Source organism: Bubalus kerabau, chromosome 15 (genome assembly GCF_029407905.1).
Source record: "Bubalus kerabau isolate K-KA32 ecotype Philippines breed swamp buffalo chromosome 15, PCC_UOA_SB_1v2, whole genome shotgun sequence".
Taxonomy (NCBI): Eukaryota; Metazoa; Chordata; class Mammalia; order Artiodactyla; family Bovidae; genus Bubalus; species Bubalus kerabau.
In genome coordinates this window covers 47,040,331-47,064,409 of record NC_073638.1, presented here as the reverse complement: position 1 = coordinate 47,064,409, position 24,079 = coordinate 47,040,331, and the positions used below count along the sequence as shown (strand labels likewise).

The 24,079-nt window shown below is 40.2% G+C and overlaps 1 protein-coding gene and 1 pseudogene across 1 annotated transcript; one reads left to right on the top strand and one right to left on the bottom strand.

Annotated features, from left to right (window-relative positions):
* The first annotated feature begins 5,438 nt into the window (after nucleotides 1–5,438).
* Nucleotides 5,439–6,404, top strand: LOC129628262 (olfactory receptor 688). The gene has a single exon (XM_055547679.1). It carries the CDS (start codon nucleotides 5,439–5,441, stop codon nucleotides 6,402–6,404), a length of 966 nt encoding a protein of 321 aa, XP_055403654.1.
* A 14,312-nt stretch (nucleotides 6,405–20,716) lies between these two features.
* LOC129628339 (olfactory receptor 52B2-like) lies at nucleotides 20,717–22,165 on the bottom strand (annotated as a pseudogene).
* Nucleotides 22,166–24,079: the final 1,914 nt, after the last annotated feature.

The window sequence follows — 24,079 nt, the reverse complement described above, 5'->3', positions numbered from 1 at the left end:
TCATGGCAAATAGATGGGAAACAATGGAAACAGGGAGAGACTTTATTTTGGGGGGCTCCAAAATCACTGCAGATGGTGACTGCAGTCATGAAATTTGATGCTAGAAAGACTGACGATGGGAGGAAAAGGGGACGACAGAGGATGAGATGGTTGGATAGCATAACTCACTCGATGGAGAGGAGTTTGAGTATATTCCAGGAGTTGGTGACAGACAGGGAAGCTTGGCATGGCATGATGCAGTCCATGGGGTCGCAAAGAGTCCGACATGGCTCAGAGACTAAACTGAACTGAACTGAAATGTACAATGTCTTGAAGGACAATAAACACAAGTGGACCCAAGGGGAGGAACTTATCAATTCTGAAAAATAAAGAAGTTTCAGGTAAAATTAAGTTCTAAAAATTATGCCATATTTTTGGCAATTGAGGTCATTAATAAGAGCAATTTCTGTGTGATGTTGAAAAATTAAATTGCAGTGAGATGAGATGCATACAGGATGTGAGGATAGGGCAGTGACACAAAGGGGTTACTCACGTTTGTAAAGCAGGAAATGGGGGGGAAATCTGTGGAAAGGGCATGGAGTAAAGATACATTTTGATATGGGGAGACTTCAAAACTTTCTTTAATGAAGAGCACTATTCATCACACAAGGGTAAGTAATCCCTCAGGATCCTGAGCTGAAAAGTTGTCCATCTGGTGGACTGCCCTGGGACTAGAGTTGAAACTACTCCCAGACATTAAGTGGCTAACCCCTGAGAGCCCTTGGGTTCTATTCCTACCACAATGTAAAAAAAAAGATCCTGAGGGATGCTTGAAATACAGTAGGGAGAGCCTAGAAAGCAGCACACCAGGATTAGACATCTCAGGGATCAAATTTATACAAAAACTCCAAACTCTGGGCGTGGCCAGTGAGGACAAGAATCTGTTCTGAATAACAGAAGGCCAAACACAAGCAACTGAAGCAAGGAGAGCAGGAGCATCTACAGAAGGCATTGCAGCCTGAGAAGCTCTTCAGAGCTCCTTCTGAAATAGTGAGCAAACCAATGAATGTATGACCTGAATTCTGGGTAAGGGGATGGATGCATCCTGTGTTCTCATAATTCTGTCCTGATCTCTGATTTTGATTATATAACTTATCTATGGCCTCCATAGTTAGCTCTTCTTGTTTGATTTTTCACCTTTAGTTCCTTCCTTCTCTCAGGCTCTCCACATTTTAGGTCCATAATTTAGGAAAGAGGAGAGAAATGACACTGAGTTCTAAAATTGTCAGTGAATAAATGATAAACAGAGGGGTCTAAAATAAAAATTCTATATTCAAGATTCTCAGAACAAAAAGGAACTTCAAAGAAAAGACTACTTTATTACATCCAAAAAAAAGAAAGACATATAACTTTAAAGTCACATTCAAGCTGAATTCCTATTAAAATCTGACCAAAAAAACTGAAGAAGTTTTCCATCATACTTATTTCACATTAATAATGAATTTTCAACCATTTCTTTGAGATATGAAGCAAAAATTAAGATGAATTAATATCCATAAAAAGAGAAAATAACAAGGTATGCAATCAACTTTTTGCTTTATCTAGAACATCAGAAAAAGAATATCAGTGTTAAGAACTGACAACAGTTTAGAAAAATGGCTAATACACAAGACAAAAATAAAACAAATATAACTTCAACATATAATAAATCCAAAATATACTTTATCTGCAATCATTAATTGGTGGTGTAATACAGACACTCATAAAATGTTCTAAAGATGGCACAAGTTTAGCACAATGGATGAATGAAAAAGGAAATTAAAGAGAACAATATAATTACACTGAAAAAAAAAATAAAGTCAATGAATTTCCATCAGTCATAAATAAACATTGGAATACATAATACGAAAAAAGTCATATTCATTTAAAACATCCCAAAATACTATTTGTCATAATAAGAATGGTACAGAAGAACAAAAAAAAAAAAATACTTTTTTGATTGGGTCTGAGATAGGTTCATCTTTTATTCAGTTCTTCTTTGTGGACAATTGTGAAAGAGTAAAGGACCGGTGACTCATTGACAAGGATGCCAGACAAGGTATCTAAGGCCATCAGGCCATTATCCTTCCTTTGCCCACCTTAATTAGCATATCTTTCACATTGTTGTTTTTTAAAGTGTACATCAGTGAGTTCAGCATGGGTGTTGCTGTCCCATACAACACTGCAATGATATTATCCTCATCTTGGGAAGACTGAGAGTGTGGACACATATACATTAAGATTTAACAAATGCAGACAAAAATAATACTTACGAATGAGAAAACTTGATAGCATAAGGATGCGAACTTTTGTCAAAATTAATCTACAAATTTAACATAATTCCAACTAAAACTACAATTTTAGAATTCAACATGGGAATTCTAAGGTTAATCTGGAAAATAAACACATGAAAAAGATTTTGAAATTAAAGAGAATAAGTAATAAGAGAATATAGTTCTATTGTATATTGAATATATTATAAAACTAAAACTTTTAATTCAGTTTTATATTGGCACAAAATTAACCATAAAAAATAGAAATAGTTGATTGCCCAGGTAAAATGTATCCATATAAAAGTTTATTATGTGACACAGAAGGCACAACAATCACTTGAAGAGAAATGTAGAGACATTTCTAATAATTATTAGAAATTTACTTATTTAAATATTTCTCATTAACAGTAAAATTAACTCCATGTACATAAGTTAAGACACAGAACCAGAAGAAAACCATTAAAAGATGGAAAGTCATAAGAGGTAAATTGGTCAAAATTTTGAGTAAAGAATAATTTCTTGTAATTGTTTCCTGTTTGTAAAACAGAATGCTTTGAGAATTTTATGAAAGCTACATGGCCCCTTCCCCCAGAATAATGCAAATATAGACAAAATTTTTTCATATGAATTTGGGAAATTTACAGTTTCCGATAGATACCTTTCATAAATTTTTGGTGAAAGAGTTCTAATTAAGCTGAAACACACATAGGAAAAAAAAAGAAAATAATATAAGTATCAAAATAAAATACATACATATACATGTAAAGCCAAAAAAAGCTAGTCAAAATGTTATTTAAAAAAAATGAACACTTTTAGTGGCCACTGATAATTTATAAAATTTATAAATTTTTTAAGACTTAAAATGCTTTTAAAGAGTTCTCTAATTAGGAAATTTATATGTACTATATTAAGAAAAAGCACAGAATTCTACTTATGTGAAACTTCATCTGTATAAAAAGATTGCAAAGAAAAATGCTGAAAATTAAATGTTAACTATTAAACATCATTACCTTTGTTGAGATTTTAATTTATAGTTACTTGCATTTAAAGTTATTTTTTAGCTTTTTTGTTTTCTAAAAGTGAAACTATATTATTTTTCTTCATCAATTTCATGGGAAATATACATTTATTATAATCTATAAATGGCATGGTCATTCATTCTTCATATAGATGGTGAAGGATAGAGCCTTGACCTTACTCTTACTGCCATCAAATGAAGCCAAGACAGAGATGTGGAAAGGAAATACGGACACCTAAATATTTGACAAGGTAATGTAGTATTCTGGAGAAGGCAATGGCACCCAACTCCAGTACTCTTGCCTGGAAAATCCCATGGACGGAGGAGCCTGGTAGGCTGCAGTCCATGGGGTCGCTAAGAGTCGGACACGACTGAGCGACTTCACTTTCACTTTTCACTTTCATGCATTGGAGAAGGAAATAGCAACCCACTCCAGTGTTCTTGCCTGGAGAATCCCAGGGACAAGAGAGCCTGGTGGGCTGCCGTCTATGGGGTCACACAGAGTGGGACACGACTCAAGTGACTTAGCAAGGTAGTATTCACAGATGCTGTTGCTGCTGCTAAGTCACTTCAGTCGTGTCCGACTCTGTGCGACCCCATAGACGGCAGCCCACCAGGCTCTCTTGTCCCTGGGATTCTCCAGGCAAGAACACTGGAGTGGGTTGCTATTTCCTTCTCCAATGCATGAAAGTGAAAAGTGAAAGTGAAGTCGCTCAGTCGTGTCCGACTCTTAGCGAACCCATGGACTGCAGCCTACCAGGCTCCTCCGTCCATGGGATTTTCCAGGCAGGAATACTGGAGTGGGGTGCCATTGCCTTTTCCGAGTATTCACAGATAAAGGTAGCAAAAAGAATCTCAGATATTAATGGATTCCAAAAGCTTAATGTCCATGTACAATTTTTGGTGCAAACACTTGAGTATATTATACAACAATTCAAGAATGAACAAAATCAAGAATGTCAGAACAAGGAAGATCAAGTATTGAAGGACCAATAATAAGACATGAAATCACTTAAACAAAAAAGTCTAAATGTGTGCAGTACATGCCTTCCATATTTCCTACCAATACCACACAAAAATCTGGAAGTAGGTGGAAGTTTTTTGGTCATTTTCTCTCTTTATATATTTTATTAATAAATTTGATGATTTAAAAATATTCCTTTAACAGACTCACAGATATAGAAAACAGACTAGTGGTTACCAGTGGTGGAGTGGGGGGGGGCCAATGTAGGGATTTGAGAGGTACAAACCACTGTGTGTAAGATAGGCTCAAGGATGTATTGTACAACATGGGGAATACAGCCAATAGTTTGTAGTAACTGTAAGTGGAAAGTAACCTTTTAAAATTGTATTTAAAATAAAACTTTAAATTAATAAAATTTTTTAAATAAAAATATTGCTTTAAGTATATCTTTAACATTACTTTCATAATCAAAACAGGAACAAATGGTATTCCTAAAGGGTATTGAACTTTTGGATATGATTTGATGAAAAGGGTGCCGAAATTAAATGCAAAAGGTTAAAATTTTGCTGAAGCTTTATCACTTATTAGTGTTTTCAATACATGATTCTTATCTAGACTAATCATTTAAGTGCTGTATCCTCTATGCATGTGTGAATAGCAACAGCTGTTTTGATGAAGATTAAATGAGATGGGTTTTGTCAGAAACAATTTGTCAGCTTCAGGTGCTGTTTAGAGAAAAGCAAGGTTCTCATTGTGGCTTATTCTCTTTCTTAAGATCTCCAAGAACAGGGAAAACACTTCTGCCCTTAAACTTTACCTCCTGAAAGTTTGGATTCTTTACATATGCATATGTGTTCTCTTTGTGTTCATAACCCCCACATATTAAAAATAACTACTCAAAATTTCAAGAAAACAAAGCCATAAATCTTCACTTTTATTCTGCTAAAAGCTTTATCTTAGAATCTGTTTTGGCTCTTCCATTGTTCTTATCTGAACTTTTTCCAAGGGTCTCAAGCAAGTTGAGGACATGTTATGCTAAAAAGAACTGAGTCATTGGTGAATCTTATACACCTGTACGTGAATTTTGACCCTCAACTGGGCTAACCGCAGCCTATTCTTGTTTTCCCTTAATTCACAGATAAATGCTGAGAAGACATCCCATGACATGGATACTACCCTAAGTATAACCAATGGCTCGAGGTTTCAAGTGTCTGAATTTGTTCTAATGGGGTTTCCAGGCATTCACAGCTGGCAACACTGGCTCTCCTTGCCCCTGGCTCTACTCTACCTCTTAGCTCTTGGTGCCAATCTCCTCATCTTGATCACCATCCATCATGAGTCTACCTTACACCAGCCCATGTATTACCTCCTTGGTATCTTGGCTGTGGTGGACATCGGCCTGGCTACTACCATCATGCCCAAAATCCTGGCCATTTTCTGGTTTAATGCCAAGATCATCAGTCTCTCTGAGTGCTTTGCTCAGTTGTATGCCATCAACTCTTTCATGTGCATGGAGTCAGGCATCTTCCTCTGCATGGCTGTGGATAGATATATAGCCATTTGCTATCCCCTTCAGTACTCTTCCATAGTCACTGAGACTTTTGTGATCAAAGTCACACTGTCTATGATGCTCAGGAATGGCCTGCTGACCATCCCAGTGCCTGTACTTGCTGCCCAGAGACACTACTGCTCCAGGAATGAGATTGACCACTGCCTATGCTCTAACTTGGGGGTCACCAGTCTGGCCTGTGATGACATCACTATTAATAGATTTTACCATTTGGCCTTGGCTTGGTTTGTGGTTGGGAGTGACATGGGTCTGGTCTTTGCTTCCTACATGTTGATTATTCGCTCAGTGCTGAGGTTGAACTCTGCTGAAGCAACATCTAAGGCCCTGAGTACCTGCAGCTCTCATCTCACCCTCATTCTCTTTTTCTACACCGCTGTTATTGTAGTGTCCGTCACCCATCTGGCAGGAAGACAGTTTCCCATCATCCCTGTTCTTCTCAATGTGCTGCATAGTGTCATCCCCCCAGCCCTTAACCCTATGGTGTATGCCCTTAGGACCCAGGAGCTGAGAGTGGGCTTCCAAAGGTTGTTTGGTCTGGGTGAGAATATGTCTAGGAAGTGAGCCAGCTTTAAATAGCAGAAAGTTATCAACGGTATTGAAAGCACACAGGCTTTGGAGCCCAGTTGTTCTGGGACAAAATTTTAATATCGCAATTAGTAGGATTGGGCTTCCCTGGTGGCTCAGAGGTTAAAGCGTCTGCCTGGAATGCGGGAGACCTGGGTTCAATCCCTGGGTCAGGAAGATCTCCTGGAGAAGGAAATGGCAACCCACTCCAGTACTCTTGCCTGGAGAATCCCATAGACAGAGGAGCTGGGGTCGCAAAGAGTCCAACACGACTGAGCTACTTCACTTTCACTTTCACTTTCAGTAGGTTCATCAATTCAAATTAATTCACCTATTTTGCACAGTACATACTATGTGCAAGGCACTGCTCTAGACATTTCACAAATATTAACTCATTTAATCCCCAGAACAACCCTGTGAAGCAAGACCCATTGTTATTTACACATTTTGCAGATGAGGCAAGAAAGTTGAGAAACTTTCCTAAGGTCAAATAGGAAGGAAGTTGTAGAGTGAGCTTGGAACCCAACAAAACTTAGGCCATGAATACTCAGGGAATTGAATCATCTTCCTTTGACAGAGTGAGTTAAATAGAAAGGCTTTATTGTATCTATGGACAAGGCTTATCTATGAACCATCTGCTTTCACCTGTTTTTTTAACAGTGATCCTATACACCCAAAGCAGAAGCATTGCAGCTGATAAAAAGTAGTGTACTAATGCATGGGTCAAACTGCCTGTTTCTCTTTCCATATGGTGCTTGGACTAAGTCCCTGAGATCCTTTAACATTTTGGGGAGGGAAAAATAAATCCCCAAAGTACTGGAATTTCTTCTAATCTTACCATCCAAGAGATTGGATTTCCAATTCTACAAACAGGCTGATAAGGATAATTCAGACCAAACCTCCCAGGTAGAATAAGGGTATAGAGAGAATGGAAAACTAACAAATTAGTAAAAACTATGTGGCCAAGATCTGAGTGTCAAAGAAAAATCGGACAGATTTCTTTTCTGTTCCAACATATAAAAAGAACGTAGAAGTTGCCACTCCCACCCTTATATCAAGATGAACCTGAACAAACTAAAAATCAACTGTTTTTCTGGACCCATCAGAAAACTGAAATCACAGAACTAACAAACAACCTGGAGTCAGAGAAATATCCCCTACTCCAGGTAGGATATGTCTCTAATAAAGTCTTTTCCCCTGGAGAGGAGGCCTCTAACATGGACCATGGCTCTGGGCTTATTTCACAATCCATTCTTGGATCTTTACTATAAGAATCTGCTAGAATTGCTGGATTTAAAGTGTGGAGCCTCCCTAAGACTACAGCTCCAAGTGTTTCTCATTTTCATACTAGTCCACACACATCCTCAGGATTTGACTAAATTATCTATGAAGTTTCCTACCGGTTTATGGCTCCAGTAGCTACTGCTTCTATTAGCCAGATTCTCTGTATTCTCTGTCTTTATCTGTCCCCCCAAATTTGGGGGTAGAAGTTACCCTGCAATGTCAATTCTCTGATGAGTCCAAGAAAAATCACTGAATTTTCTTTTTTTCAGCTTGTTGTTGTTGTTGTAAGGATAGGAGTGATGATAAAAAGCTCTTTACAGGTCAGAAGTTCTAGTATTGGATTATAACTAAAGCACAAAATAAATATCCATGACTCCATTCTGATATAAATAAATGATCCAATAAATAAATATGTAAGGGAGAATAGACAAACCTCTTAAGCAGAAAAATTCTAAATAATATATGTAGATACACCCGGAGAAGGCAATGGCAACCCTCTCCAGTACTCTTGCCTGGAAAATCCCATGGACGGAGGAGCCTGGTAGGCTGCAGTCCATGGGGTCTCGAAGAGTCGGAGACGACTAAGCGACTTCATTTTCACTTTTCACTTTCGTGCATTGGAGAAGGAAATGGCAACCCACTCCAGTGTTCTTGCCTGGAGAATCCCAGGGACGGGGGAGCCTGGTGGGCTGCCGTCTATGGGGTTGCACAGAGTCGGACACGACTGAAGCGACTTAGCAGCAGTAGCAGCGGATACACCACCTTCAAGTAGGTGAAACATAATTCCTTATTTCTTAAGTGCATAGTGATATCTTCCCGGAAGTCTGCCTTGGCTGCAAGTAGAAAACGGAAAATACAATAAAAACATGTATTTGAACGCCTAAATTTTATAGATTTGTATACCCTCTTCTTCAATATGCTGTCAGCTGAATGTTAGCAATTTCTTGAATCAAACTGACCTTCCCCAACTGCAGATTCCCTGCAGATATAGGACCTTTAAAAATGGGGTTACCACATGGTTGAGAGCCATAGAGGCACATGTTCTAGAGACTAGGAGAGAGAAAAGGACTGAGCTCTATTCAACTTTTTTTTTTTTCATTAACTGCTCAGATTAAGACACTTAAGAGTGTCCTCCAACTCTGGAGAGTGAGTGAAGAGTGAACAGAAGTGTTATGGCAAAGGACGGGCCAGCACATGGCACAGAACATCAGGAAGGAGAGAGATGTGTCTCCTTAACTTTAGGTAACAAACTATTAGGATTGTGTTTGGCTGTATATGAGACAATAGATAATAGTGGCCAGCCACACTGGAGTTTATTTTTCTCATCACACACACATACACACCACAGTCAGGCAGTTCAGAATTATTAAAGCAGCACTGTTGTACCATACTGGGAAAGATGGAAGGCAAAAAGAGAAGGGGGCGGCAGAGGAAGAGATAGTTAGATAGCATCACCAACTCAATGGACATGAATTTGGGCAAACTCCAAGAAATAGTGAGGTTCAGATGAGCCTGGAGTGCTGCAGTCCGTGAAGTTGCAAAGTGTCGGATATGACTTATCGACTGAAGAACAGCAACAATTGTGACATGAAGGAATCAGGCTCTTTCAACTTTCTGCTCTGTCATTCTAAACTATAGATACCTTACTCCACATTCATCCCCACATTCCAGACAAGAAGGAAGTTATTTAAAATGGAGTCTCGACAGAATTTTACTCATACCTGGTGGGCCAGAAATGAGTCTGATGTTCAGATCTGATTGCAAGAAAGACTCAAAAGTTAAGCCTTTTACATTCCCAATCTGTGATGGTGGAATGTTATAGAAAGTTGGGTTTGAATACATTCTGAATGTACTAACTTCTGAAAACAGAAAATGTACATCACATTCTTTCCATTCAATATTTTCAGAAATATATAACATAATGTGCCATGAAGAAGGTCTCAAAGATTCCAGAGCAAATAAGTTCCAAAGATCTCTGAATCTACATGACAAACAGCATTCACGGCAGCCTCCTCCTTCCACTCTAAACCTAGCAATACTGACAAGATAGTCAACAGTAAGTCGATCTAAAACACGATACGAAACAAATGCAGAGCCATTTTAAAAAGAGAAAAACGTAAAGAAACTCCAAAAGAAGAAAGACATCTATAGCAGAATTATCGGAAAGAATGGAAGCCCAAAAGGTGCATGGAAAAGGACTGCTACAAACATAATACTGATTCAGATTCAGAAATATCTGACTCTAAAAGAGCAGGGGTGGGGGCATGAGAAAATCAGCTTGCTGATTAATGGGTGGCAGAGTAGGAGTAGGTAGGCGAGAGAGCCTTTTGCACATACACCATTAGACCAAGAAGTGAGCCAAAAATCAGACAAGAGGGCTAAGTGTTCCAGAATAGTGGTGACTGGGTCAGAAAATAGGACAGCGACCCAAATGGATGCAAATATTCATGCCCCATGAGACATGGAAAAGAAGCTTAACTGTAAATCTACCCCTGGCACACCCCATACCTCCCCGACAACAGGCTGCATCAAACAAATACAGCAGCATTCTGAGATTGCCAACTAGAAAGAAAAACAATTAGTCAATAACCAAGATGACTTGGTCTAAACTTTAGACAGATTTTTTCCCTGTTAGCATCTAGCCTCCCTATTCTTAGGACATTTGCTTGAGAAAACTTGTAAATTCTTACTCTACCCTTTTGCCATATAAATAAACCTTCTCTCAATCTTCTCTCAGTTTTACAACCTAGAAATAAATGTCTTTCTCAAGACCTGGGAACTTTCTCCTAAAATATAAACATCGAAGGAGATAGCACCCTATCTCTCATCCTCTATGGAGCCTAACTTCTAAGAGCAGCAATTGGCAAGCACAGATGGCCTGCTGCTGCTGCTGCTGCTGCTGCTGCTGCTAAGTCGCTTCAGTCGTGTCCGACTCTGTGCGACCCCATAGATGGCAGCCCACCAGGCTCTGCCGTCCCTAGGATTCTCCAAGCAAGAACACTGGAGTGGATTGCCATTTCCTTTTCCAGTGCATGAAAATGAAAAATGAAAGTGAAGTCACTCAGTCTTGTCCGACTCCTAGCGACCCCATGGACTGCAGCCTACCAGGCTCCTTTGTCCATGGGATTTTCCAGGCAAGAGTACCGGAGTTGGTTTCCATTGCCCTCTCCAACAGATGGCCTAATCACAGACAAAAGCCTTTGCAATCTCAGGAATAACTCCATATGCTTGACAAACCCTACTGATCAACCTCTCCCTAAATTCCACCACTAATTTTCCACTAGCCCAGCCCAGAGCTGAAACCCATTTCTACTGACACCTACCCCAGCCCAACTCCACCTTTTGTTTTAGTAGAACTCACCAGTGGCCACAGGACTGGAAAAGGTCAATTTTCATTCCAATCCCAAAGAAAGGCAATGCCAAAGAATGCTCAAACTACCGCACAATTGCACTCATCTCACACGCTAGTAAAGTAATGCTCAAAATTCTCCAAGCCAGGCTTCAGCAATATGTGAACCGTGAACTTCCTGATCTTCAAGCCGGTTTTAGAAAAGGCAGAGGAACCAGAGATCAAATTGCCAACATCTGCTGGATCATGGAAAAAGCAAGAGAGTTCCAGAAAAACATCTATTTCTGCTTTATTGACTATGCCAAAGCCTTTGACTGTGTGGATCACAATAAACTGTGGAAAATTCTGAAAGAGATGGGAATGCCAGACCACCTGACCTGCCTCTTGAGAAATCTGTACGTAAGTCAGGAAGCAACAGTTAGAACTGGACATGGAACAACAGACTGGTTCCAAATAGGAAAAGGAGTACATCAAGGCTGTATATTATCACCCTGTTTATTTAACTTATATGCAGAGTACATCATGAGAAACACTGGACTGGAAGAAACACAAGCTGGAATCAAGATTGCCGGGAGAAATATCAATAACCTCAGATATGCAGATGACACCACCCTTATGGCAGAAAGTGAAGAGGAACTCAAAAGCCTCTTGATGAAAGTGAAAGTGGAGAGTGAAAAGTTGGCTTAAAGCTCAACATTCAGAAAACGAAGATCATGGCATCCGGTCCCACCACTTCATGGGAAATAGATGGGGAAACAGTGGAAACAGTGTCAGACTTTATTTTTCTGGGCTCCAAAATCACTGCAGATGGTGACTGCAGCCATGAAATTAAAAGACGCTTACGCCTTGGAAGGAAAGTTATGACCAACCTAGATAGCATTTTCAAAACCAGAGACATTACTTTGCCAACAAAGGTTCGTCTAGTCAAGGCTATGGTTTTTCCAGTGGTCATGTACGGATGTGAGAGTTGGACCTTGAAGAAGGCTGAGCGCCGAAGAATTGATGCTTTTGAACTGTGGTGTGGGAGAAGACTCTTGAGAGTCCCTTGGACTGTAAGGAGATCCAACCAGTCCATTCTGAAGGAGATCAGCCCTGGGATTTCTTTGGAAGGAATGATGCTCAAGCTGAAACTCCAGTACTTTGGCCACCTCATGCAAAGAGTTGACTCATTGGAAAAGACTCTGATGATGGGAGGGATTGGGGGCAGGAGGAGAAGGGGACAACAGAGGATGAGATGGCTGGATGGCATCACTGACTCGATGGACGTGAGTCTGAGTGAACTCCAGGAGTTGGTGATGGACAGGGAGGGCTGGCATGCTGCAATTCATGGGGTCACAAAGAGTCGGACACGACTGAGCATCTGATCTGATCTGATCTGATCACGCAGCAAGTCCACTCTTAGTATCTATCCAAAGAAAAATAAAAATACTAATTTGAAAAGATACCTGTACCCCCTTGTTCACTGCAGCTTAGAAGATAATAGGCAGATCCTGAGGACAGAGGAATGAGACTGGAAAGTACCACAGAAAGACCTAGGGATAAATACGTGGAACAGAGTTTTTTTAAGTTGACAGTCATTTACTAAGGTGCAAGATATGGGAGAGAGGAAGTCTGTTGACAGAGGAGACAGTGATTACATACACTCAGTTCTGCTGTGTCACTTAGTTTGAACATACAAATATGTCCCAAAACCAATGATATGTTTTGAAACAATTTGAGCATAATTGAATTTCACATTTGCCCTTGGGCAATTTTGTACACTAGTAACAGACTCAGCAGTGGCCACAGGAATGGAAAACGTCAATTTTCATTCCAATCCCAAAGAAAGGCAATGCCAAAGAATGCTCAAACTACCACACAATTGCACTCATCTCACATGCTAGTAAAGTAATGCTCAAAATTCTCCAAGCCAGGCTTCAACAATACGTGAACCGTGAACTTTCTGATGTTCAAGCTGGTTTTAGAAAAGGCAGAGGAACCAGAGATCAAATTGCCAACATCTGCTGGATCATGGAAAAAGCAAGAGAGTTCCAGAAAAACGTCTATTTCTGCTTTATTGACTATGCCAAAGCCTTTGACTGTGTGGATCACAATAAACTGTGGAAAATTCTGAAAGAGATGGGAATACCAGACCACCTGACCTGCCTCTTGAGAAATCTGTATGCAGGTCAGGAAGCAACAGTTAGAACTGGACACAGAACAACAGACTGGTTCCAAATAGGAAAAGGAGTACGTCAAGGCTGTATATTATCACCCTGTTTATTTAACTTATATGCAGAGTACATCATGAGAAACACTGGACTGGAAGAAACACAAGCTGGAATCAAGATTGCCGGGAGAAATATCAATAACCTCAGATATGCAGATGACACCACCCTTATGGCAGAAAGTGAAGAGGAACTCAAAAGCCTCTTGATGAAAGTGAAAGTGGAGAGTGAAAAGTTGGCTTAAAGCTCAACATTCAGAAAACGAAGATCATGGCATCCGGTCCCATCACTTCATGGGAAATAGATGGGGAAACAGTGGAAACAATGTCAGACTTTATTTTTCTGGGCTCCAAAATCACTGCAGATGGTGACTGCAGCCATGAAATTAAAAGACGCTTACGCCTTGGAAGGAAAGTTATGACCAACCTAGATAGCATATTCAAAAGCAGAGACATTACTTTGCCAACAAAGGTTCGTCTAGTCAAGGCTATGGTTTTTCCTGTGGTCATGTATGGATGTGAGAGTTGGACTGTGAATAAGGCTGAGCACCTAAGAATCGATGCTTTTGAACTGTGGTGTGGGAGAAGATTCTTGAGAGTCCCTTGGACTGCAAGGAGATCCAACCAGTCTATTTTGAAGGAGATCAGCCCTGGGATTTCTTTGGAGGGAATGATGCTGAAGCTGAAACTTCAGTACTTTGGCCACCTCATGCGAAGAGTTGACTCATTGGAAAAGACTCTGATGCTGGGAGGGATTGGGGGCAGGAGGAGAAGGGGACGACAGAGGATGAGATGGTTGGACGGCATCACTGACTCGATGGACATGAGTCTGGATGAACTCCGGGAGCTGGTGATGGACAGGGAGGCCTGGCGTGCTGTGATTCATGGCGTCGCAAAGAGTCGGACACGACTGAGCGACTGAACTGAACTGAACACGGGTTGAATGGAGAAAGCTGCATCAAGCTGAAAACAAACTATGTTAGAAGTACACAAAACACACACACTCAGCACACACTCCAAATATCTACCAGCTACCTCCATTCACTTCACAACTTTCCATTTTATTTCAGATAAAGTTATTTCTACCACTTCAAAATAACTCACAAGCTTCAATCTGTTTACCTACTTCCACAAACTTCATGTCTGTTTCAAAGTATTGTATTCTTTGTAGTATTTGTATTGTTCTTAATCATTTAACGTGTAAAACACTGGTACTGTTTATATTTTTTCTCTCTCTTTTTTTTACATGCCATTGACAAAGTTTTTGCATACTGTGCTCCTAACTCCATTCTTCCATAAATCCTATGGATTTCATGTGGGATTTGCATAGCATGGTGATTTTTAAGATTTTATAATGTAACATGTCACATTATAACAAAACTGACTTTACTTGCTAGAATGAATGGGGAGAAACCCAACTGTGGATAGAAGGGAGAACACATCTTTTTTTTTTTTTTTTCCAGCCATGCAGGACCTTAGGATCAAACCTGTGCCCTTTGAAGTGGAAGCTCAGAGCCCTAACTTCTGGACAGCCAGGAAATTCCTGAGAACACAGCTTATACCTACAATTCAACCTGGCAGAACTGTTCATCTGGTGGTACTGCCTCCCAAGATTAGGTTTGAAAGGGATGGTTCACAGATGACCAAGATAAACCCCCAAAGTCACCAAGGGTCCCTCCTGCTGGAGTAAGACAATAACCTGACTTAAGCAGGGAGCCAAGGAGTGTCGGTGCAAGATCAGGTCATTTCACAGCTCTGATGCAGACCCCAAACCCCAGGAGTGGTAGGGAGGGGGATAGATTTGCACTGAGCCACAAACACCTAAGCAGAAGCAGCAGCAGCCATGGGCAGGAAAGCAGCCCTGAAGGACACACCAACCTGATGACAGCTTCATGGCACCTCACGGTGGGTGCCCTCTGCAGTAGTAAGGAAACCAGCCAATACCAAGACACTGGGAGCGGAATCAGGGAGGCAGCCCACCCCGCTAGGATTCTGTCCTGGACTATACTCTGGCTCACTATCCTTGGATTTCTCAACTTGTCTGTCTTTATCTTTCATTAGTCTCTTCACTTGTGCAAGGGTTAATAGCTGTATCCGGAACAAGGCCAAAGAGATGAGGCCGAGCTTTAACAGTCCCTGTTGAAAATGGTGAGGTGATCCAGCCAGAGGGCTATGCAAAGAAAAACTTCTCAGCTATCACAGGGTCAGGCACAACTAGAGAGCCTGTGCACAATGAAAAATCCTAAGACCTGATGCAGCCAAATAAATAAATGTTTTTTAAATAATATAAATGAAAATAAATACAAGAGGTAGTTCCTATATAAGTAGAACTATACATATTGTTTTCAATGAAAAGAATTTATATTTAAAAGTTGCACATATGGAATATAACTGAAATGCCCATCAGTTGATGAATGGATAAACAAAACAAGGCATATCCATATATTGAAATATTATTCAACAACAAAAAAGAATGAAGTACTGACACTGTGTTACATGATATAACACTTATGAACCTTAAAAACACTATCCTAATTAAAAGAGTCAGACATAAAAAGTCATATATTGTATAATTCCATATACATGAAATGTGCATAATAGACAAAGCCATAGAGACAGAAAGTAGACTAGTGTCTGTCGGTGGCTGGGATGCTGAGGGATTGATGATAATTGCTAATGGGTAACAGATTCCTTTTTGTGAAGATAAAAGTGTTCTGGAATTAGATACTGGGTGATAGTTGCACAACTGTGAATATACTAAAAACTATTGAACTGTATGCTTTAAAGGGTAAATTTATAGCATGTGAATTAAGCAATTATTTTTTTAAATGTTGCCAAATTCTTGTCTAACAGTGAAAGCAGCAGATTTTCATTCAGCGTAGTAAAAAAACAATTGTGTATGGCAAGAATTTAACAAATTCTTCTGTGGCTTGACAAAGGCTGACCTCCCTCACCGTATATGGAGCCAATTTGTATTGAAAACACAAAGCTTTCTGCAAGAAAGGTAATGAGTGAGACCACCTGCCCCAAAATCTCTTCATTTTTCAGTTTAATATAATATTACCTTCCCTGATGAGTGGATGAAGATGATCCCAACAGAGTCTAGACCTATCTACATCTTTTTGTCATGAATTTTTTTTAATTGAAGTATAGTTGATGTACAATATCTGTTTCAAGTGTTTTGCCACACAGATAAAAAACAGATGACAAATGGAGGGGGCTAGTTCCCATACTTCCCATGGTTTCATATCCTTCAGTTCAGTTCAGTTCGTCACTCAGTTGTGCCTGACTTTGTGACCCCATGAACCGCAGCCAGGCCTCCCCATCTATCACCAACTCCCGGAGTTTATCCAAACGCATGTCCATTAAGTCGGTGATGCCATCCAACCATCTCATCCTCTGTTGTCCCCTTCTCCTCCTGCCTTCAATCTTTCCCAGTATCAGGGTCTTTTCAAATGAGTCAGCTCTTCACATCAGGTGGCCAAAGTACTGGAGTTTCAGCTTCAACATCAGTCCTTCCAATGAACACCCAGGATTGATTTCCTTTAGGATGGACTGGTTGGATCTCCTTGCAGCCCAAGGGACTCTCAAGAGTCTTCTCCAACACCACAGTTCAAAAGCATCAATTCTTCTGTGCTCAGCTTTCTTTATAGTCACATCCATCCATGACTGCTGGAAAAACCATAGCCTTGACTAGACTTCATATCCTTACCCTTCTTAGTTTCTTAGTCTTTCTTAAATCTGGTAAGATAGTAAGCTCCAATTTTACTTACAACCTGTGTTCTATTTTGGTTAACTGCAATGCAAAACACAGAACAGTGTCTTTGCAATTTATCTAACCTCCCTCTTTTTTCTCTCGTTTGTACACTGGGAACAGCCCTATAACCATATGTAACTAAGATGTTGATGAAATTGAAAGAGACTAGAAGAAAATGTACATTGAATGTGCATCCTTCCAGGCTTCTCTGTCCATGAGGTTTTCTATGCAAGAATACTGGAGTGGGTAGCCATTCCTTCTCCAGGGGATTTCCCCACCTAGAGATCGAACCTGGATCTCCTGAATCATAGGCAGATTCTTTACCAACTGAGCTACCAGGGAAGCATGTACAGTCCATAAAGGAGTAATTTTTAAATTTTTGCAATAAAATTCAAAGCTTGGATAAATAATTCCAAGTGCCTTTGGCGGGGGGATCTAAATGAATTTTTACCATTTTTCTCTCCCCAGCGAACCTGTGTAAAAGTCAGTGTGTCTAGCACAGGACTCTGAACCCCAGCGCTGCCTAACAAATTCTATGTGACTGACTCATAGAACGATAGATTTAGTGTCTTTCTCGATATATATATATATATATATATATATATATATATATAATTCCAGACTATGTACTGAGGACAGACTTCATGAGGCTTGTGGATGAATTCACACATGGGTATCATCAGCTCCTTGGAAGACAGATTCTCCACTGCTGTGGAGCAGTGGTAGGAACCATTAGGTGACCACTCAGAATATGTAGTTTAATGTAGAGCAGGACATGAAAGCAGAAAACCTCAAGTAATCACCCCTTAAACCAGGATGGGTGGACTTGAGAGCTGTGTTTAAAGATAGTTGTGTAGAGAAGTTGCATTCTTTTCCAACAAGTCATGCTGACTCTTCCACCAATGATCAGCAATTTCAGACTCCAACGTGTAGGAGGTGTAGGAGGAGAAGAGAAGTAATCACTGACAAGTCTTCCAGATTAACCCAATTGCTTTCATTGCGTTCATCTCACAGGCTAGTAAAGTAATGCTCAAAATTCTCCAGGCTTCAGCAATATGTGAACCGTGAACTTCCTGATGTTCAAGCTGGTTTTAGAAAAGGCAGAGGAACCAGAGATCAAATTGCCAACGTTCGCTGGATCATAGAAAAAGCAAGAGAGTTCCAGAAAAACATCTATTTCTGCTTTATTGACTATGCCAAAGCCTTTGACTGTGTGGATCACAATAAACTGTGGAAAATTCTGAAAGAGATGGGAATACCAGACCACCTAACCTGCCTCTTGAGAAATTTGTATGCAGGTCAGGAAGCAACAGTTAGAACTGGACATGGAACAACAGACTGGTTCCAAATAGGAAAAGGAGTTCGTCAAGGCTGTATATTGTCACCCTGTTTATTTAACTTATATGCAGAGTACATCATGAGAAACGCTGGACTGGAAGAAATACAAGCTGGAATCAAGATTGCTGGGAGAAATATCAATAACCTCAGATATGCAGATGACACCACTGTTATGGCAGAAAGTGAAGAGGAACTACAAAGCCTCTTGATGAAAGTGAAAGAGGAGAGTGAAAAAGTTGGCTTAAAGCTCAACATTCAGAAAACGAAGATCATGGCATCTGGTCCCACCGCTTCATGGGAAATAGATGGGGAAACAGTGGAAACAGTGTCAGACTTTATTTTTCTGGGCTCCAAAATCACTACAGATGGTGACTGCAGCCATGAAATTAAAAGACGCTTACTCCTTGGAAGGAAGGTTATGACCAACTTAGATAGCATATTCAAAAGCAGAGACATTACTTTGCCAACAAAGGTTTGTCTAGTCAAGGCTATGGTTTTTCCTGTGGTCATGTATGGATGTGAGAGTGGGACTGTGAAGAAGACTGAGTGCCGAAGAATTGATGCTTTTGAACTGTGGTGTTGGAGAAGACTCTTGAGAGTCCCTTGGACTGCAAGGAGATCCAATCCCCAGAATTGTCCATTCTGAAGATCAGCCCTGGGATTTCTTTGGAAGGAATGATGCTAAAGCTGAAACTCCAGTACTTTGGCCACCTCATGCGAAGAGTTGACTCATTGGAAAAGACTCTGATGCTGGGAGGGATTGAGGGCAGGAGGAGAAGGGGACGACAGAGGATGAGATGGCTGGATGGCATCACTGACTCGATGGACGTGAGTCTCAGTGAACTCCAGGAGCTGGTGATGGACAGGGAGGCCTGACGTGCTGGGATTCATGGGGCTGCAAAGAGTCGGACACGACTGAGCGACTGATCTGATCTGATCCATCTGGAGGGGGCATAAGAATAATTGTAATACTCTATATAGAGTACTTGGCAGCTTAAGAATTGCCCCAAACACAATCTCATTTAATCTTCATTAAATCCTGTTAGGTAAATATGCTTTGCATTATTCGAAAATTATGAAAATCAGTGACTGTATTAGTAAGCATAACTTCAAATTTCTAGTTATTTGACACAATAAAACATCACTTGCCATTCACACAGAAAAGGAAAAAATGATAATATTGTCTGTTGAATGACTACTGATAGCTCTCCTCCAAGTGTTTTTTCCCAGGCTTATTGAGATATATTTGACATGTAACATGTGTAAGTTTAAGATGTACAATATACTGACTTGATACTCTCATATATTTCAAAATGATCACCACCATAGTACCACTAACACCTCTACCCCATCATATGATTATCATTTTTTGTGTGTGATGAGAATATTTAAGATCTACTCTCTAAGCAATTCTCAAGTGTATTATACAGCATTATTAGCTATAATTACCATATTGTACATTAGATCCCCAGAACTTAATTGTCTTAAGACTGGAAGTTTGTACACTTCAACCAACATTTTTCCATTTCTCCCACTTCCCAGACACTGGTAATCACAATTCCATTGTTTCTGTTAGTTTGGTTTTTCTAGATTCCACATGTAAGCTTTATAGTACGTGTCTTTGTGTCTGACTTCTTTCATGCTAATGCTTCATATTTCATATTTATTCATATTTATTCATTCTGCTGTCAATGGACATTTAGGTTGTTCCCACGCCTTGGCTATGGTAAGCATTGCTGCAATGAACATGAGGCTGCGTGTATCCTTTCAAATCATGCTTTTCTGTAGATATATGCCTAGGAGTCGGATTGCAGGGTTGTATGGTAGCTGTATTCTTAGTTTTTAAAGGAACCTCCATACCCCAACAGTATAATTTTTAAAACACTCTTTTATATTCATTATATAATTTGATTTGTAAAATAAACTTGTGGTTATGATGGCAGTGGTGTTGGAGGTGATGATGTTCTTGGAAGGTAAGCAGGAGGTAGAGGAGCCTCTGGAAACATTGGAAATCTCATATACATGAAATCTAAAAAATCTTCCTCAGCCAACAACTTCAAGTTAGAATTATAGCTAACACTGAGAGTCCACTAAATGCTAAGCAATGTATCATGTTGTTTACATATTTAATTTAAGCCTTAGAGCCTAGGTACAATGTTTCATTTTATAGGTTAGGACTAAATTTCCAAAAAGTGGGAATCTACCCATCGTCAAAAATCAGAAAGTAAGGAAGCCAGGATTTAAATCCAGATGCATTTTATTTCAAAGCCCATGTGCATTCTTCTGCAACACACTACAGCGTCTAAATTTGAGAACTTGGTAAGTTCTCTTTTTTCCTGTTGCTTTGAAAACCTGTAAAGGAGCCATGAGCTTTCTCAAGACTTCCCCACAACAGATAGCATGTGAGCCACACTGTCCCTGATTTCCTTGGTCTTTGTTCCACAGATGATGGGATTAAGCATGGGGGGAATTAACACATAGAGATTTACCAGAAGGATGTGGATATGGTGGGAAATGTTCTTGCCAAAGCAATAAGTAAGGAAAATGAAAAAGGATGGGATGAAAAAAAGGAGAATGAATCCAATATGGGAACCACAAGTATTGACAGCCTTGTGTCAGGCTTCCTGGGAAGAATGTCTAAACACAGTTTGGAGGATCAAAGTGTAGGAAACACCAATGAGTGCAACATCTGCCAAAACTGATGCCATTGGCACTGAGAAGCCATACCGGATATTGACGGTGATGCCAGCCACAGGCCAGTTTGGCTACCCCAATGAGTTCACAGTATGAGTTGGGGATGACATTGGTTCAACAGTATGGCAGCCTCTTCAGCAAGAATATGATAGGGAAAATGGCCCCAGGGTTCCATCCCCAGATTTCCAGGTTCATTTTTATGATTGCAGTAAGAGTTAAAATGAGATGGTTGGATGGCATCACTGACTCGATAGACATGAGTTTGAGCAAGCTCTGGGAGTTGGTGATGGACAGGGAGGCCTGATGCACTGCAGTCCATGGGGTCACAAAGAGTCGGACACAACTGAGCAACTGAACTGAACTGAGGAGTTAAGATGGCTGTGTACCTCAAAGGAGTACAAATGGCCATGTAGCAGTCAAATGCCATGGCCAGAAGGATTCCTGACTCAGTTACAAAGGCAACATGGATGAAAAACATCTGAGTGATGCAGGCATCAAAGGCAATCTCCCCAGCATGGAACCAGAAGATAGCAAGAGCCTTGGGCACAGTGGTGGTGGATGGCAGAATGTCAGTGCCAGCCAGCATGGATAGGTAGACATTGTAGGGTTCATGGAGAGTGCATTAATTGAGGACAACAAGGATAAGGGCTCCATTTCCCAAGACTGCAGTGATGTACATCAGGCAGAAGAGGATGGAGAGCCAGGTGTGGTAGTTCTCCAGTCCTGGTATGCCAAGTAGAACAAACACAATGAGGTGGAAAGTGGTGAGGTTAGCACCAAACATGCCTGCTTTTGGAATCTGTCTATGAAGACCACAGAAATTAGGAGTCATTAAGCAGAATCAGCAATAAGTTTCACTAAAGTTAAACATTAGATAATGAAATCAATCACTAATGCCTTGACTTAGCATATATATTGTTAGGCTTTCACTTCCTAGCCTAGCACCGCAAACATAAATATAGACATAGGTTCCTGATCACAACTCAGCAATGTCTAGAATACAGACATAACTTACCACTCTCACTTACATACTTCTACTCAGGCTTTGGCCATCCTTCACCCATTCTGTTGCAATAGCTTCATAACTAATCTAGTCTCTTCCTCTCCTAGCTTCCCAACCTCAACCTCTCCACAGCCATCAGCTGTACTGCAGCCTGGGTGGTATGCTCAAAAGAAAACAAAACAAAAAAAATCTTTTTATGTTTCCTCTTACAAGCCTTACATAATTATATATATATATATATATATATATATATATATATATATATATATATGAAAGTGAAAGTCACTTAGTTGTGTATGACTCCTTGCAACCCCATGAACTATACAGTCCATGGAATTCTCCAGGCCAGAATACTAGACTGGGTAGCCATTACCTTCTCCAGGGGATCTTCCCAATGCAGGGATCAAACCCAGGTCTCCCACTTCGCAGGTGAATTCTTTAGGAGCTGAGCCACCAGGGAAAGTATATATATATACACACACGTATTTTTTTCTCTTAAAGAAAATTATAGCTATCAAGGGAACATTTCATGCAAGGATGGGCATGATAAAGGACAGAAACAATAAGGATCTAACAGAGGAGATCAAGGCAAGGTGGCAAGAATACACAGAACTATACAAAAAAAGTCTTAGTGATCTGAATAACTACGATGATGTAGTCACTCACCTAGAACCAGACATCCTAGAGTGTGAAGTCAAGTGGGCCTTAGGAAGCATTAGTACAAACAGAGCTAGTGGTGGCGATGGAATTCCAGCTGAACTATTTAAAATCCTAAAAGATGATGGTGTTGAAGTGCTGCACTCAATATGCCAGCAAATTTGGAAAACTCAGCAATGGCCACAGGACTCAAAAGGGTCAGTTTTCATTCCAATCCCAATGAAGGGCAATTGCTCTCATTTCACATGCTAGTAAGTGATACTCAAAATACTTACTTCAAGCTAGGCTTCAACAGTATGCAAACTGAGAACTTTCAGATGTACAGGCTGGATTTAGAAAAGGCAGATGAATCAGAGATCAAATTGCCAACATTAGTATACTGTTACCCTGCTTATTTAACTTACATGCAGAGAACATCATGCAAAATGCCAGACTGGATGAATCACAAGCTGGAATCAAGATTGTGAGGAAAAATATCAACAACCTCAGATATGCAGATGATACCACTCTAACAGCAGAAAGTGAAGAGAAACTAAAGAGCCTCTTGATGAGGGTGAAAGAGGAAAGTGAAAAAGCTGGCTTAAAACTCAACATTCAAAAAAATGAAGCATGGCATCTAGTCCCATCACTTCAAGGCAAAAAGAAGGGGGAAAAGTAGAAGCAGTGATAAAGTTTCTTTTCTTGGGCTCCAAAATCACTGCAGATGGTGACTGCAGCCATGAAATTAAAAGATGCTTACTTTTTGGAAGGAAAGCTTTGGCAAACTTAAACAGAATATTAAAAAGTAGTACATCTCCTTGCCAATAAAGGTCCACCCAGCCAAAGCTATAGTTTTACCAGTAGTCATGTACAGATGTGAGAGCTGGACCATAAACAAGACTGAGAGTCAAAAAACTGATGCATTTGAATTGTGGGGCTAGAGAAGACTCTTGAGAGTCCCTTGGACTGCAAGGAGATCAAACCAGTCAATCTTAAAGGAAATCAACCCTGACTATTCATTGGAAGGACTGATGCTGAAGCTCCAATACTTTGGCCACATGATGTGAAGATCTGACTCACTGGAAAAGACCCTGAAGCTAGGAAATACTGAAGGCAAAGGGAGGAGGGGGCAGCAGAGGACGAGATGGTTCGATAACATCATTGACTCGAAGGACATGGATTTGAGCAAACTCCAGGAGAGAGTAAAGGCAGGGAGTCTGGCATGCTGCAGTCCATAGGGTCACAAAGAGTCAGACACAACTCAGTGACTGAACAACAACAACAATATACGTAGATATAGAGATTTAAATAGATAGATAATCTAAATATAATGTTTAAATATATATGCTTGGAATTAGCTAGCTGGACTAGGTTTGCTGCTGCTGCTGCTAAGTCACTTCAGTCG

Bases quoted from the DNA above. Each gene is read 5' to 3' on its own strand.
- LOC129628262 (XM_055547679.1), top strand. From the start codon at position 5,439: ATGGATACTACCCTAAGTATAACCAATGGCTCGAGGTTTCAAGTGTCT.